At 36.0% G+C, this 16,825-nt stretch overlaps 1 protein-coding gene across 5 annotated transcripts in view; it reads left to right on the top strand.

Moving 5' to 3' along the window:
• The first annotated feature begins 3,909 nt into the window (after positions 1–3,909).
• The window catches only part of LOC129725301 (rhythmically expressed gene 2 protein-like), a 35,562-nt gene continuing 22,646 nt past the window's right edge, over positions 3,910–16,825 (top strand). The window contains exons 1-2 of one of the 5 annotated variants that reach the window (XM_055680923.1): positions 4,425–4,505; positions 4,762–5,153. In XM_055680923.1, coding sequence (XP_055536898.1) covers positions 4,996–5,153 — 158 coding nt within the window. In that variant the 5' untranslated portion in view covers positions 4,425–4,505; positions 4,762–4,995. Of the gene's footprint in view, positions 4,258–4,424; positions 4,506–4,537; positions 5,154–16,825 lie in introns of those variants that run through there. The other 4 variants (XM_055680925.1, XM_055680927.1, XM_055680928.1 and 1 more) reach the window with 4 other exon arrangements.

Below are 16,825 nucleotides of genomic sequence, written 5' to 3'. Positions count from 1 at the left end.
GGAAAAAACTAAGGGTAAGCGGGGTAAGACCGCCCCCTTAAGCAATTCTGTTTATAGAAATAAAGTTGCGGCTGCAATTTAATTTTTTCTTCGCTAAGAGGTTCTTCTATTCAATACCCGCATTTAAAAAATAAGAACTGAAATATTTTTGTTTATTTTCCCATTTTCTTTCAATTTTTAAAAATTCATTGAAAATGTGCAGATCTTTTTCATGCGGGGTAAGCCCGCCCACCCGCGGGGTAAGATCGCCCACCATTTTTTGAGGATAAACAATATTTTTAGGGCCGAAACGGTTGATTTTATCGGTATAGTGTCTCTGACAAAGTTGTAGATGGTATTTTTTTTTCTTTTTAAATAAAATATACACTGTGAAAAATCTGAAAAAAAAAATTCTAAGTTTCAACTTATTTTGTTTTCTGATTATTCAAGTTCAGATCAATGTTTAGGTAACTTTTTTGGTTTTCAAAATAAATAGATTTTTCAGAATTGGGGGTTTTCAAGATATTGAATTCATAATATACCTATCTTTAAGCTAAAAATTAAAACTCATTAAACCTGTCTGTATGATTCTTTTGAAGACTTATTATGTATAGAAAAATACTAATAATTATTCTTTCGTTTATTTATATTTTCAATTTTCTATGTTTTTTTTTAAGAACAAAATTATCAACGACTCTATACACCAAACAAACCGTAAAAAAAAAATTCTTCACAAAAATTTAGCTATTAATATTTCTATTACTCCATGATCCAACAACCCTAAAATTTTAGCTTACCTTTTGTAGATTTTACAGGCAAAAACATATTTTTTCAAATAAATTTGAAAAAAAAAAATATTTTTAGTTCTATTTTTATATCTTTTCTTTAAATTTTTTTAGAGTGTGTATTTTTTTCGGAGGTAAAAAACTACTATTTTCAATTCTGCCGGAGACGTCATACCAATCAAACAAACCGTCATGGCTCTAAAATTATTTTGGTTCATTAACACCATTTTCACACAGGTTTACTTTTTTTCAAAAATAAGCCTTGTTAACATTTATTACTAGAAAAGCTTCAACCAAATCGAAAATGGTCGATTAACATCGATGTCTTATGTGGCTTGAAGTTGCTTTACTGATCCTGTAAATATTCCCTTTGTAGTGTCGAGGCATTTGGGTCTTGAAGTAAAATAACAAGCAGTTGGATACGTGGCGGTTTTACCCCTTGTATAGTGGGCGACTTTACCCCCATACACATTAACACATTACACAAGTGGAACATTTTCATATTTGACCGAAAAAGTAGTCAAAATTACAAGATTACTCACGGCCTTCGATATTCCCGAAAGAAGATAGATTCAGGCAAGCGATTAAACGTATATTCACGAACAAAACAATAGATTTTTAGACTGAAAAACCTTAAGTCCCGTTGCCGCAAAACAATAGCGCATTGTCTGGTTGCCAGCTGAAAGGTTGTTTTTGATTATTTCTGCGACCGTTCGCGCACTATCAACACAGAAAAACGTGCAAAATGTTATGTAATTATACTGTGATGAACACGTTAAAGAAATTTTTCAATTATTTTATAACTTGGTAGTAAAACTACAGTGGGCGGTCTTACCCCGCATGGCGGTCTTACCCCCCTTACCTCTACACACTTCTGCAGGTCAATAAAATCTGCACACGGACTCTGAAAATCTGCATTTTGCAACGCAAATCTAGTATCCCTGATTCGGACAGGTAAACTTATTTTCGGAATCAACAGCAATGTATTAAAAAAACTTGTGGATTATCTTCTTTCCTGCTTGATTTCCCATGCGCGCTGGTTCGATTCAAATGGTGTGTTAATGTGTGTCATTCCAAGAGAATCGAAGGTGAAATCTTATGGATGTGGTTGTGATATTGGCGCTCGCGAAAAAATAACACTGAAGGAAAGTTTCAGATTGAAATGGTCTGTTCAAATTTTCTTACTGTAAATTGAACTTTTGATTGAATCTCATTTTTGATAGAGAAAAGAACTTTTTCTCGTTTTGTGGGGGCCCCAAAAATGTGGGGGCCCGGGCCCCCTGGGCCCCCCCTTAAATCCTGCTCTGAGTATCATTCTACTCATTATTGTGTTTTTACGTCCATGATGAGTAGAACATGGTGTAACGGTTTGATCAAAAACTAGGCGCGGGGTGAGGAAGCGTTTTTTCACTTCAGAGGGTTGGAGACGAAGCATCACTATGCAACAGCGAATAACTTTTTCGTGTTTGTTGATATATCCTCACTAACTAGGTAATTGTATATCGCAAATTCAGGTGTTTTAAGTTGGAAATTGTTTCTTAAATTAATGAATATTGGTAGCAAGGTATGTAGCATTGCCATATTTATAATATAAATGCATCCAAATGATATATTATGAGATGCGATAATTTTTATGCCCTAGTTGTTTATAAACAAACCTACTCGCTGGCAATTTTTTTTCCAATATGGCCGATTCTGCCTTTGACATATCGTTACACCATGTCTTTATACATCATGTTTACGTCTATAACCGCCAAATAAAAGGTGTGTATGGTACGGTAACCAGCGGTATTCGGTAGCTTCGAATGTTTGTATTGTACAGTCAGGTTTTTTACGCGATTGCTTTCTTCAAAAACTCAAAAATGGTACAAGATATCGACTTCGTTCTAATCACATTTTCCGTAATCATATATCAGTTTTCCAAAATAAATCACAATTTTTGGTTTAAATACTGAAAATTTATAATATTGCATTTTGGTGTTTAGACTGTCCACCACGATATTCAATCAAAGTTCGCACGTTTTGGGACGGTTTTCTACGTTATTCTTTTAACTCAATTAAGTCTTTTTTTACGCGGTTCGCGGGTTGGAACGTATCTCCGCGTAAAGAAACCAAAATGTGTTTACTATAGGCTTTAAATTTCAAATACAGTATTGATGCGCTTGAAATGAAACACCAACATTACAATGTTACTATTAATTTAGATAAATGTTACGTTACATTTTGATAACTTTGCAAAGTGCATAATTAATAACAATCGCAACGTAACAATTACATTACCAAAAGGATATTTCGTTACATTACAAGTAAAGCATTTTTGTTACGTTGCATGTACATTAAATACTGTTACATAACAATGTTACCATTTTTTCAGTAACAGTTATGTTGTAATTAGATAACTTTGTAACGTAACAATGTTACTTCTGTGTTACAGAACAGCAACATTGTGTTACATTCAATGTTGACCGGGATGTGTCTAATGTTTGCTTGAAGTGTCCTATACTATGTATGATCTGGCTGCAACTTTCTGAAACTGAGTAGGATTTTTATTGTATTATTCTGGTAATTAGATAAATATTAAAAATAAACAAATATTTTCTAAAGAAACAAACATTCTTTTTATTTTCGTTGCAATTAAATTTGAATCACTTTAGCAGTTAATGCAAGCGAGTAATATATATAAATCGCAATTCGGATAACGTTTACAGAAAAAACGAACTGCGCACAGGTCTGTTCATTACACTTTAAATACAAAAAAAATAATACATTTGAAAAATATTGAATAAAATATACTACAATAAAAGAGATTGAACATAACTAATCTTGCATAACAATCATAACATAACAATCTAATTATTCTTTGTGCCTACCGGAATTTGCCACACATAAAACGGACATTTAGTATGAACATTCGCGTTGACGGTGTTGCTGATATTTGTTTGGTTTTTGCATGCGAAAAAGAAGGAAGGAAATATTTTTGCTTTTGTCATCACGCACATTTTGACAATTACATATGAGTGTTCACGTAGGTGCGAACAGCCTTCAAAACCTCTTTCAACGCGAATAACCCGAATTGTAGTATAGCAAATCTTAAAATTTCATTACTTTTTCTCTGAACTTTTTTATATGGCAGCACTATTAGATGCAATGTTCTCAATATTAGTTTAGTTGTTATCTATGTGCAAAGAGTAAATTATGTCTTAGTTTAATTACCGCAGTACAAAGCAATTATACACATCAATAATCAGACTAGCCTGTCACTGTAAAACGAGATGCTTGCAGTATAATTATTTCGAATCAATTAGATATTCTTCAACTTTTACTATGTAGGGACTTAAAAACGATGCGTGTCGAACGTATAACAGATAACATTTCGACCAGAGGCGATTGTTATTAGAATATATGCGATTGAATGTAATGCTAGATTGCAGCTGGTACATGAGTTGGCTTTTTTCAGCCGGTCGTCAACAGCCTGTTTGCCGGTATAATATTGGTACGTACTTATTTTAGGAATTTGTTCTATAAGTTATGAGTAAATTCGCCTTACAAAAATGGTCAATACACGGCAAAATGTGAAATATGCTTTGTTGTGCTGTATAAGATGTAAAGGCAGTAGTAGTTTAAGTTGTGTGCGTCTGCTGTTATACCTCTGTTATGTAGCTTCGGTAGAGTAAACAGTTGAGGATTATGAATAGTTCAGTTCTGGAATTCGTGTCAGTGCCACGCATTTACCAGTTTTGTGTACGTGCTGTTTGGGTTTAATTTACGCCTGGAAGGCTTGCCAGATCTACGGATTTATCCGTAGATCTACGGATTTTGTCCCTTCTACGGATTTACAAATATATGGGAAATCCGTAGAAAAGAAGAAGAAAACAGGGAAATTCGTAGAAATCCGTAGAATCTACGGATTTTCACGAAATAGTTCTGGCATCTCTTCCAGGTTCCAGGCTGGAATACGGATTACCGGTGCCTCGTTACTTACAACCACTACTTACAGCTGTACATATATTACTGCTTTCTTATCAGGGAATAACAGACGAGAGATGATAAGAAAAACTCTAAATAAGATTTTTTCGAGCTGAATTCTACTGCAAGACGAAGTAATTTGCTGTTTGGCGATTTATTTCTCATTTGTGCTTCTATACTCGACCATATAAACCGGTGTCTACCTGCAGGAAACAGGTTTAAATCGTGTTGTCGTATCCCGTCTTTAACAAAATTGAGTGTTGAAATGAGCAGCTTGTCGCGTTTTCGTTTAATCACGTTCGATGTGCATAATACGTTGTTGCAAATTCGCTCTGCGCCTGGCAAAAAGTATGGTGAACTTGGCGCTATGTTCGGCATTAGCAACAACAGAAACCAGCTAGTGGCAAACTACGTTTCAAGTTGGTAAGTGTAATAGTGTTTTTAAAACAGACGAGCCTTTCAGATGAAAGTGAAAATGATTACATAAAAGCAGGATGAATCGTCGGAAATCGAATCAGTTTTAATTTTGCAGATGTGGATTATTATTTTTACTATGCAAATAGATCGTTATTATAATTCAACGTTATTTTGAATCAAAAGATTGTTTTTTTTTTGTGGTAGCTAATTCGCTAGCTCAATTTTTAATACACTGCTACCTAGGGGCTAAAGAGACTTTGGCTCATCACGCACGCGTTTGCATTGTCTTTCACGCATTTTCTTCATGCTTGTGATTGATACTGTAAACAACTCGTGTGAATAAAGTAAATCCTTTTAATATTCACGTTTTTGCCTTTCTCCTAGAAAGGTATAGCAATCACTGGAAAAACCGAAGGTATAAAAGTGGTCCCAATGGCCGAATGTCATATACCACTCGACTTCTTTCGACGAACTGAGCATTTTCTGTATGTATGTATGTATGTATGTGTGTATGTGTGTATGTGTGTGTGTATGTGCAACTTTTTTTTCTCACTCACTTTTCTCAGGGATGGCTGGATCGATTTTCATAAAATTAATTGCAAATGGAAGGTCTAGTTGCGCCATAGGTTGCTATTGAATTTCTTGGTAATCGGATTTTTAGTTTAGAGGTTATGTATCAAAATGTAAAAATCACGAACCCTTTACTTTTGAATTTCGTTATGATTGAATATATGGTTCAAAAGTTATGTAAAGAAAAGTTATCCTGAGGTTGTTTAAACTCACTCATTTTTCTCAGTGATGGCTGAACCGAATTTTACAAAATTAGTGTCAAATGAAAGGTCTAGTTGCCCCATAGGTTGCTATTGAATTTCATTGCAATCGGATTGTAACTATGCCCGTTGTTCATAAAAATGTGAAATCACATAATGAAAGTAAACATATTGACTTTCTCCTAACGATCACTGGCTAATTAAAAGGTTGAAAAATGATTGAAATGGCCGAATGTCATATACTACTCAACTAAGTTCGACGAATCGAGCATTTTCTGCATATATGATTGTATAGGTGTGTATGTTTGTGTGTGGGTGTGTACGTGTGTATGTGCACCTTTTTTTTCGCACTCACTTTTCTCAGAGATGGTCTGACCGATTCTTTCATCTTGGTGTCAAATGAAGGGTCTATTTGCCGGTTAGAGTCTATTTGCCGCTCATTGTAATCAAACTTTTAGTTTTGGCGCTGCGTCAGAATGTGAAAAAAGCTCTTATATCTCAGAAGCTATGAACATAGTTGAATTCAAATAAATGGGCTTTCAAACCCTTAAACAATGAATTTCATAATGTTTAAACATGTGGTTTGAAAGTTATAGAAAGAAACGAAACCCGCAGACTGTTTGAAACTATAGCTACGATCAAAATATGTGGCCTCAACATCATTTAAATTTGATATTGTACTATTTCAATGTTTTCGGCCTTGCTCGGGATTGAAGTTGAAATCAAAAGTCATTTCTATCATTTCACTTTTTGCCTTTCTCCTAGAAAGGTATAGCAATCACTGCAAAAACTAAAGGTATAAAAGTGCTCAAAAGGGCCGAATGTCGTATACCACTCGACTCAGTTCGACGAGCTGAGCATTTTCTGCATGTGTGTGTGTGTAACGCTGAATCGATTTCAATGAAATCAATTGCAAATGAGGGGTCTAGTTGCCCTATAAGACACTTTTGAATTTTATTGTAATCTGATTTCTAGTTTAGAGGTTATGTATCAAAATGTAAAAATCACGAAACATCAATATCTCAGAAACTACACAACCGATTTGAACAAAATTGGTTTAAAATGAACGGGCTACCTAAAAACTCGCAACTTTTGAATTTTATGAAGATTGAACATATGGTTAAGAAGTTACAGAAAGAAACGCGTCTGGGGACTGTCTAATCTCACTCATGTTTCTCAGAGATGGCTGGACCGATTTTCATAAAATCAGTGTCATATGGAAAGTCTTGTTGCCCCATAAGACCCTAATGATTTTTTTTGCGAACGGGTTATTACTTTTCCTGTTATGTTTAAAAATGTGAAATCCAACTATGAAAAGAAACATATTCTGATGACTACTTGGGCTCATTCACTTTTCTCAGAGGTGGTTGACCCGATTTTCACAGAATTAGTGTCAAATGAAAGGTCTAGCTGCCTCATAACACCCTATTGAATTTTGCTGTAATCGGAATGTAACTTCGTCTGTAATGTATCGAAATGTGAAAATCACTAAACTTCATTACTTAATCACTTAAACTTCATCAAATCAACAGATTTGAACAATATTGATATCGAATGAACGGGATAGTTAAGGGTTAACTGATGAATTATGATTGAACACGTGGTTTCAAAGTTTGGCTCCCCCATACGTTCCCTTTTCATTTGATTGTAATCAAACTTAAGCAACCGTTATGTTTTAATTTGTAAAACAACGAAAGTCTATTATCTCAAGTATTACACGACTTATTTGAACATAACTAGTGTCATACAAACGAGTCATCTCTCAAACTTACAAATAACAAACTTCATAAAAAGTTGATATACTGTTTAAAAGTTTTGTAAAGAAGAGAAATTCAAAGACTATTCAACACTATAGCTGCTTTGATCAATATATATGGCATCAACATGATTTAAATGTGGTATCGTACCATTTGAATGTTCCCGGTATCGCTCGTGATTAAATTGTTCGAAATTAAGAGTCATCTCTTATATTTCGCTATTTCTGAAGCACTAACATTACGTCAAATTTCATATTTTATACTTTAATTACAACATCAATATTTTAGAACCCAAAGAGTGAATATACCTTTATGGATTTAAGCATTCATGTAAATCTATTTTTACAAATAATAAGTTTGAATGAGAAAGGCTGAGTCTGACCGCTAGGTGGATTAATTTAGGTTTTTATATTAGCTATTGTATATTCGAGCTAAATGTATTACGTTTAAACTGCTTTCTTTACAAAAAAAAATAGTTGAGCTTGTTTATAAGACACGACCGCAAGGTTAACATAGAATTACGACAGCCTGTCGTATGTCAATACAGCTTTTTGGACATACACTCGGTTAATTAAAAGTGGTATATTTTATCGTATATATTTTTTTCTTATATTCTTTTTCGTATATTTTTGTTTTAAAAATGAACGAAATCCGTTGGAAACTGACTGAGTTTAAAACATTTGAAAGTGGGCAATTTTCATGACGGTTTCACAATTTGTACCTCTATATATGTTCCCGTAAGACGTAATTCTACGTCAAAAGTGAACTAATCGATGTGCGTAAGTTGACTCTGTTGAAAGAAAAAAGAAAAGAAATTGTATTAATTCATAAATGCTTCATGATCGCGTGTGATATCCGCTCTGACATAATGAATCTTATTTGATTCTGGTTTAGAGCTATCTTCTGAATAGCCCTGCCTAAGTTTTAAGTTTCCACAGTTTGTCCCAGTTTCGTAATACGAGTGCACAAAAAATGATTTCTTGTGGACATTCTGTCGAGCCAGTGGAAGAGCTGAATGACCCCTCAGGTTAAAGGCTCTCTAATAAAAATCAAATTAAATCTAATCTGTCGAGCCGGACCGATAGAGCTCTCATTAAGACAACAAAATAACATGTATCGTGTCGTGTTGTGGCTTGATGGAGACAATTTTCCCGTCCCCGTGTCGGATGGAAGCAGATTTTTGCGTGTTTGATATTGCCTATGGTAGACATGAGTATGCAGGTCGAAATTCGGCTGTGATGTCAAATAAAAACCGTTTTGTTTTAAGACGCAATAGCGTTAATGCTGCATTTTTGTTACCGGCTGCAATCCAGCACAAGAACAAGTATAATTTAGAACCGGCCCTCCTCAGGGCCACCAACACGTTTTTGAGGTAATGTAGAATTTTCCTTGCCTTGCAAATGCCAAAATTTACAGTTTTACCACAGACAAACAAACTTGCCTCTTTGAACAAAAGTCCTGAAAAATCTTCGTCCCTATTCGAATTGTTACACTCATGCGCCACCATGTGAGCTTATTGCCCACTAACTTATTTTCGTAAAGCGGTTTTCGTGTTTGCTAATGGGTGTGCACGCTTGCTTAAATCAACATAAGCGTGATATACTGATGGTTTTTGACTTTGATAATGAGTGGTACGTTTGTTTGTCTGTGGTTTTACGTTTGTTAATGAAAAATCTTAACTACTTCAATCACATAATTGTAGAATACCAAAAGGTGCTATTGTATTTCACAACAGTAACAACAGTAACAAGTTTGTTCAATCATCATCATTTCGGATAACCATTCGAAGATGATTCTCTCGTTTTTTCTAGTAGAATTGCCTGCCATTTCCAATAACTCTGCAGCTACCGAAAACTCCATAACAGTCGCCAGATAGACAGATGCTTAAGTATCAACGCGCCTGGCACGATCAGCCAGAAATTAAAACCCGGCTTTTCTTTCTTCGCCACGATCAGCATCCAACGTCCGTGCGGTATCGGTACAGTCATGGAAAGAATTATACATAAAGCACAAAGCGCGCATTACCAGTTAACTAGGTATATTATGTTGACCTTGTTAGGGAAAGAAGCATTAAACGACCAATCAGAGGTCGACATTTGCGTTTTGACAAGGCTTGACAATTTTAAATAGTACAATAGTTCGAACAATCAGATAACAACTTTCTGCATTTGAACGGGTGCTTAGATGATTTTCCAATCGAATGCTGCAAAAATGACGGAAATCGGTTGGAAACTGATTGAGTTTAAATCGTTTGAAACTAGACAATTTTCGTGACGCTCTCGATGGTTTCGGTTTTCGAAATTGGATCACTGTATTGAAATTGGTCCCCTGTGAATGTTGCCGTAAGACGTAATTCTACGTCAAAAAAAAAAAAAAACATCAAATTGGGTTAAAAATCTTCGAGCCCCTCTGACGTTCCACTCAAAACGGAATTGCAACGGCTCTGACTAATGTATGGAGTTATTATTCCAGATCATGAAATGTAGTTTCAACAGTATCAGCAGCTACGACTAGATTTCTTAATGGTATTTCATCAATTAAGGTCTAACGGGGTAGCTATAGGGAGCTGCGTTACAGGTTACAGAGTCCATTTTGTTAGGCGGATGGTCATGGATTCGAATCTTAGTAGAATCAGGGCAATGTTAAAAAGAACTTAAGCATGGGTTTATTCAACAAAACTAACAAGAGGCTGCCCGCAGGGGGTTTTGATCTCTTTTATTGTGGTCTCTGGGAGTCGATGATCTTCTTAACAACTTAACAAACCTAGGTTATGAAGTCATTGGATTTGCTGATGACATTACTATTTTAGTTAGGGGTAAATATATAATATATAGGTAATATATAGTAATAACCTGGAATTACTACTAGAATGCAAACTGCCCTAAACTACATACTCAAATGGTGTAAGCAGGACGGACTAAACGTTAATCCTTCTAAAACAGTCATTATCCCATTCACAAGAAAGAGGAAGTATAATATTACAACTCTTAAGTTGGAAACAACACAGTTGGAGCTATCAAAGCGAACCAAGTACCTAGGTGTCATGCTTGACCATAAGCTTAACTAGAACGACCATCTAGAGTACGCATTCTCAAAAGCCAACAATGCTCTTTGGGCTTGCAGCAATACATTGGTAAGAAGTGGGGACTTAAACCAAGGATGATTCATCGGATTTACTTGGCTTTAGTGAGACCCAGAGTAACTTATACTTCATTAGGTGGCCTAAAACTACACAAACATTAGCTCAGAAAAAGCTGGATAAGCATCAACGTCTGGTATGCCTATCAATAACTGGAGCGATGGCAAGCGCACTATCCAAAGCCTTAGAAGCTCTTTTATATCTTCTGCCCTTGCATCAATATGTGCAACTTGAAGCGGAAAAATGTGCTCTCAGGCTCAAACGCGTCAAACTTTTTCAGGTAGGGGATCTAAAAGAACACTTATGAAACCTTAAAGATTTTCAATTGAACAACCTAGTAACAATGTATGAAGACTGGATGGAATCCAAGACTAACTTCAATATTCCCTCCAATGTGATTCAATCCTCTTGCAGCGAATGGGAAGAAGGAGGTCCTAAAACACGTCCAGGATCACTCTTGTTTTTTACAGATGGCTATATGTAAGTTAATCTACGGGTGCTGGGGTTACTGGAACAGGAACCAATGTATCAATTCCAATGGGATATTGGCCCACAGTTTTTCAAGCTGAAATAAATGCTATCCTAACATGCACAAATATTTGTTTAGCCAGGAAATATAGATATGCCAATATTTGCATTTTCTCTGATAGTCAAGCAACTCTTAATACATAAAAAGCATACACATGCCAATCGAAGTTAGTTTGGGATGGTATTCTATCCCTACGACAACTGACCATGCTTGGTTTCGCTCTTTTGCTCTATGAATGCTCATTAGACTGTATTTTGTCAAAGAGGCAGAATTCGAACAAGTCATATATGAAGCATTTGTATAGATACTCTATCTCTACAATTTATCCAAACATTGTATTGTTGAAATTGCCATAGATACAGCGTAAAAGTCAGGCCAAGCTTGTAAAACCGGGAGAGCTGCTCTTTTAGTACCTACGAAATAATAATCGAAACCAAGCATGCAACTGACTGTAACAAACGATTTAAATCTATGCTGGGTGCCTGGTCACTGTGGTACAGAAGGAAATAAAAAAGCCGATCTCTTAACAAGAATTGGTTCTCCAACCACATTCGTCGGACCGAAGCCATTCTGTGGGGTTTCTACATCCTGCCTGAAATCAGCTCAGAGGCTGGGAAACAATGATGATTAGTGCCAACTCCAATGCAAGATAATATAAACTATTACACCTTGTAACAGAATCACCCGCAACCTGCAACCTATAAATAAAGTTGATCTAAGTACGTTGACAGGCCTACTGACTGGACACTGTCTGATTAGGTATCACCTCAAAAAAATAGGTAAACTGACAGATGACATAGTCGCTTCTGTAATTTTGAAGTTGAAACTTCGGAACACGAGCGCATTATTTCAACAAAGGCAGCGTATTTTTGGAAAAGGTGTCTAACGAGGTATGGAATGCTGAACTAACAAAGGTAATAAACTTCATCAAAGAGGGCATTTCTTCCTGGGGGGAAATGCAAAGTCCTAGGGCGACCGTCACTGATACCCATAGTGATGGAACGAACTGACAGCACATATATATTAACGCGGAGTATACCACAATCAACCCGGTGGCTTCGGCCTTGTTTCCTGAAGCTGCCGTGAAAGACAGTGGCGCTAGTCTCATCTATGTTTTTGAAGGTTTGTTCACATAGCAGTGTAAGCATGACGAACGAAGCATAATATATGTTGTACAGAATTATGCACTCGAATCAATTTATTCATGTAAATAAAAGCTTAGCTTAACTTTGTTAATGTTTAAAGGTAGCGTTGATATACATCATTTACATATACGTTGAGATGTTAATCCCTAAATCATCGCGCGATGTCAGCCGCCTGCAAGAAACACCGCCGTTCGAAATCGGCAAGAATAAACGTTGTGTACATTCTATAATGATGCAACGCATTCATTTTTTGTTTCATCAAGCAAAGCATTCGACGTTATGTGCAATAAATACATCACCCGAAAACAACACATAAACACACTGCAGCTGAACACCGACACTGTATGCACGTATGAACACTGCTATTTCCCGTGTTTCGATGAATCAGCTGTCAAATTGCATGTGAAATTGATCCAGTGATCCAGCTTATGCTGGCTTCACTTATGTTGTACGTAAACGTCAGTGATGCCACCGGGTTGACCACAATACATCTAACTAATGGTAGCAGTGGTCATAAGCTCCTACAAGGGGGAAAATGGGTTTATTCTCAAACTTCCTCGCCACTTACCCTGCCTTTACGTCTAATTCTATAATACCTTGGTGTGACTTCCTTTTAACAAAATAAGTTCCTCCCCAACGAACAATTTTGCAGATTTACAGCCTGGAAGAATTGCAGAAAAACTGGAAGAATTCAAAACAAAAAGGTGGAGAAAACTGGATATAAAACCTAAATTAATCCACCTAGCGGTCAGACCCAACCTTTCTCATTCAATTTTTTATTTGTAAAAATAGATTTACATGACCGCTTCAATACAATAAATGTATATTCACTCTTTAGGTTCTAAAATATTGACGTTGTAATCTTTACATATAAAAATGCAGTCAAGTCTGTCTGTCTGTCTGTCTGATCCATATAGGCTCGAAAACTACCGAACCGATCGACGTGAAAATTTGTATGTAGGGGTTTTTGGTCCCGATAAAGGTTCCTATGATAGTTTGAGACCCCTCCCTCTTCTGGAAGGGAGGGGTTCCATACAAATGAAACATAAATTTCTGCGTAACTCAAGAACAAACCAAGCAAATGAAACCGAATTTGGCATGTGGATGTTTTAAGGGGTAACTAATACGTCCATTATAGTTGGATGACACACAAATTTGTGCACATCTCGAGAACTAATCAACCAAATGGAACAAAATTTGGCAGGTAAATGTTTTTAGTGGTAACAAATATGAACATAATGGTTTGACACCCGACTCCCTCTTCTAGAAGGGAGGGGTCCCATGAAAATGAAACACAAATTTCGCACAGCTCAAGAACCAATCAAGAAAATACAACCAAATTTGGTATGTGATTGTTTGTATAGGTAACAAATATGTCCAGAATGGTTTACGCCCCTCCCTCTTCTGGAAGTACAAATTTCTGCACATCTCGCGAACTAATCAACTAAATGGAACCGTATTGACAGGTGAATGTTTTAGTGGTAACAGATATGTTCCATAATAGACCTCAGACAACATTTTGGATTGTAAGATGGCAACTTCCGGTTTCTGGAAAACAGCCAAAAATGGCCGATTTCCACCCAATATAATAATATCCGGATCTAGAATAATACACAGGAGCTAAAATCGACCACAGATAGCATTTTAAATTCTAAGATGGCGACTTCCGGTTTCTGAAAACAGCTGAAAATTACCAAATACCACCCAATATTAGTTTTTCTTTAACCAGTATGCCGTTCAAAATCCAGAAATTGTCTCCAAATGCCATTATGAAATCCAAGATGGCGACTTCCGGTGTCGGAAAAACAGCGGCAAATGACCAAATACCACCCAATATGGGTATTTCCGGAACCATAATGATGCACTGGAGCCACAAATCGACTTCAGACAACATTTTGAATTGTAAGATGGCAACTTCCGGTTTCTGGAAAACAGCCTGAAATGGACGATTCCCATTAAATATTAGTATTTCTGGAACCAGAAAGATGCACAGAAGCTAAAAATTGATCACAGACACAATCTTGAATTTTAAGATGGTGACTTCCGGTGTCTGGCAAACAGCCGGAAATGACCAAATACCATTCAATATGAATGTTTTCGGAACCAGAACTACGCCCAGATGACAGAAATTGATTTCACAGGCAATTTTAAAGTCCAAAATGACGACTTTCGGCTTCTGAAAAACAGTCCAAAGTGACAAAATATCACCCAATATGAGTTTTTCTTTAACCAGTATCCTAAATACAATTTTGAAATCCAAGATGGCGACTACCGGTTTGTGAAAAACAGCCTAAAATAAACAAATACTATCCAATCTGAGTATCTCTGGAACCAGAATGATGCAAGGAGCTAACAATTGACCTCAGGCACCATTTTGAATTGCTAAATGGCAACTTATAGGCAACAGTCGGAAATGACCGAATAATACTTAATATGGATATTTCCGTAAACGTGATGATGCATAGAAACCAAACATTGACCCTGGACACCATTTTGAATTTAAAGACGACCACTTTTAGTTTCTAGAAAATAACCAAAAATACCTCCCAATATGGGTTTTTCCCGTGTCAGATTGATGCCAGAAAGTCTGCTGAAAATGACAGAATACCACTTAATATGAATATATTCAGAATTAAGGCGATGTACAGAAGCCAAAAGTTGAGGATATTGTCATTTCGATAAAACCAATCATTTCAAACGGTTTTTTATTTGACTTTGATCATATCCTATGACCGGTTCGTCGTGCATTTGCAGACTTTAAACACATTGCAAGGAATCAATGAATTTGGTACGTTCAAATAGTACGATACCGCATTTAAATTATGTTGAGGCCACATATATCGATCAAAGCAGGTATAGTTTTAAATAGTCTTTGAATTTCTCTTCTTTCCATAACTTTTGAGCCACATATCAAATTATTATGAAGTTTGTTATTTGTAAGTTCGAGAGATGACTCGTTCGTATGACACTAGTTATGTTCAAATGAGTCATGTAATCTTTGAGATAATAGACTTTCGTTGTTTTATTAACAATTTAATACATAACGGTTGCTTAAGTTCGATTATATTCAAATGAAATGGGAACGTGTAGGGCAGCCAAACTTTGAAACCACGTGTTCAATCATAATTCATCAGTTAACCCTTAACTAGCCCGCTCATTTGATAATAATAATCAAATCGGTAGTGTAGTTTCTGAGATAATGAAGTTTCGTGATTTTCACAAGTCGGTACATTACAAATGAAGTTACAGTTCGATTACTGTAAAATTCAAAAGGGGCTTCTGAGGCAGCTAGACCATTTTGTGGAAATCGGGTCGGCCATCTCTGAGAAAAGTGAGTGAGTCCAAGTAGTTTTCGGAATATGTTCCTTTGCATAGCTGGATTTCACATTTTTAAACATAACAGGCAAAGTAATAGTCCGATTGCAAAACAAATCAATAGGGTCTTATGGGGCAACTAGACCTTCCATTTGACACTGATTTTATGAAAATCGGTAGAGCCATCTCTGAGAAACATGAGTGAGATTAAGTAGTCTTCAAAACACGTTTCTTTTCATAACTTTTGAACCACATGTTCAATCTTCATAAAATTCAAAAGTTAAGGGTTTTTTAGGTAGCCCGTTCTTTTGAGACCAATTTTGTTCAAATCGGTTGTGTGGTTTCTGAGATATTGTTGTTTCGTGATTTTTACATTTTTAAACATAACCTCTAAACTAAAAATTCGATTACAATAAAATCCAATAGGGTCTTATGGGGCACCAAGACCTTTCATTTGCAATTAATTTCATGAAAATCGGTTCAGCCATCTCTGAGAAAAGTGAGTGAGAATAAAAATCTGCACATACACACACACATACACACACAGACATGCAGAAAATGCTCAGCTCGTCGAGCTGAGTCGATTGAGATATGCCATTCGGCCCTTTGGAGCACTTTCATACTTTCGGTTTTGCAAGTGATTGCTATACCTTTCTAGGAGAAAGGCAAAAATTTTGAAGCTTCTGCAGAAATTTGGATTTTCGGTTCAAAAATGTTGCGTAAATAACAATTATACGCAATATTGCAATATATGCAACCGTATTAATTCATGAAAACAAAAACGGTGAAAAAGCCAATGTATTGCTATTTTTGTAATGACGGAGTTTATAGTCACTATAACGTCTGGTGTACTCGAAATTTTGAAGATGCGACTGAAGTTCGCTTCAAACTATAGGGCATAAATGTACGAAATATTAAAAAGACCATACAGTTAAGGGGAATGGATTCAATAAATAAGCTGACGAATAGAGAGCTGGATAAAACTGGAACATTTTTTTTAAAACTGGAGTTATTTAACCTTTA

Source organism: Wyeomyia smithii, chromosome 2, assembly GCF_029784165.1.
Source record: "Wyeomyia smithii strain HCP4-BCI-WySm-NY-G18 chromosome 2, ASM2978416v1, whole genome shotgun sequence".
In the NCBI taxonomy this organism is placed as follows: Eukaryota; Metazoa; Arthropoda; class Insecta; order Diptera; family Culicidae; genus Wyeomyia; species Wyeomyia smithii.
This window is presented reverse-complemented; position numbering and strand designations above follow the sequence as displayed.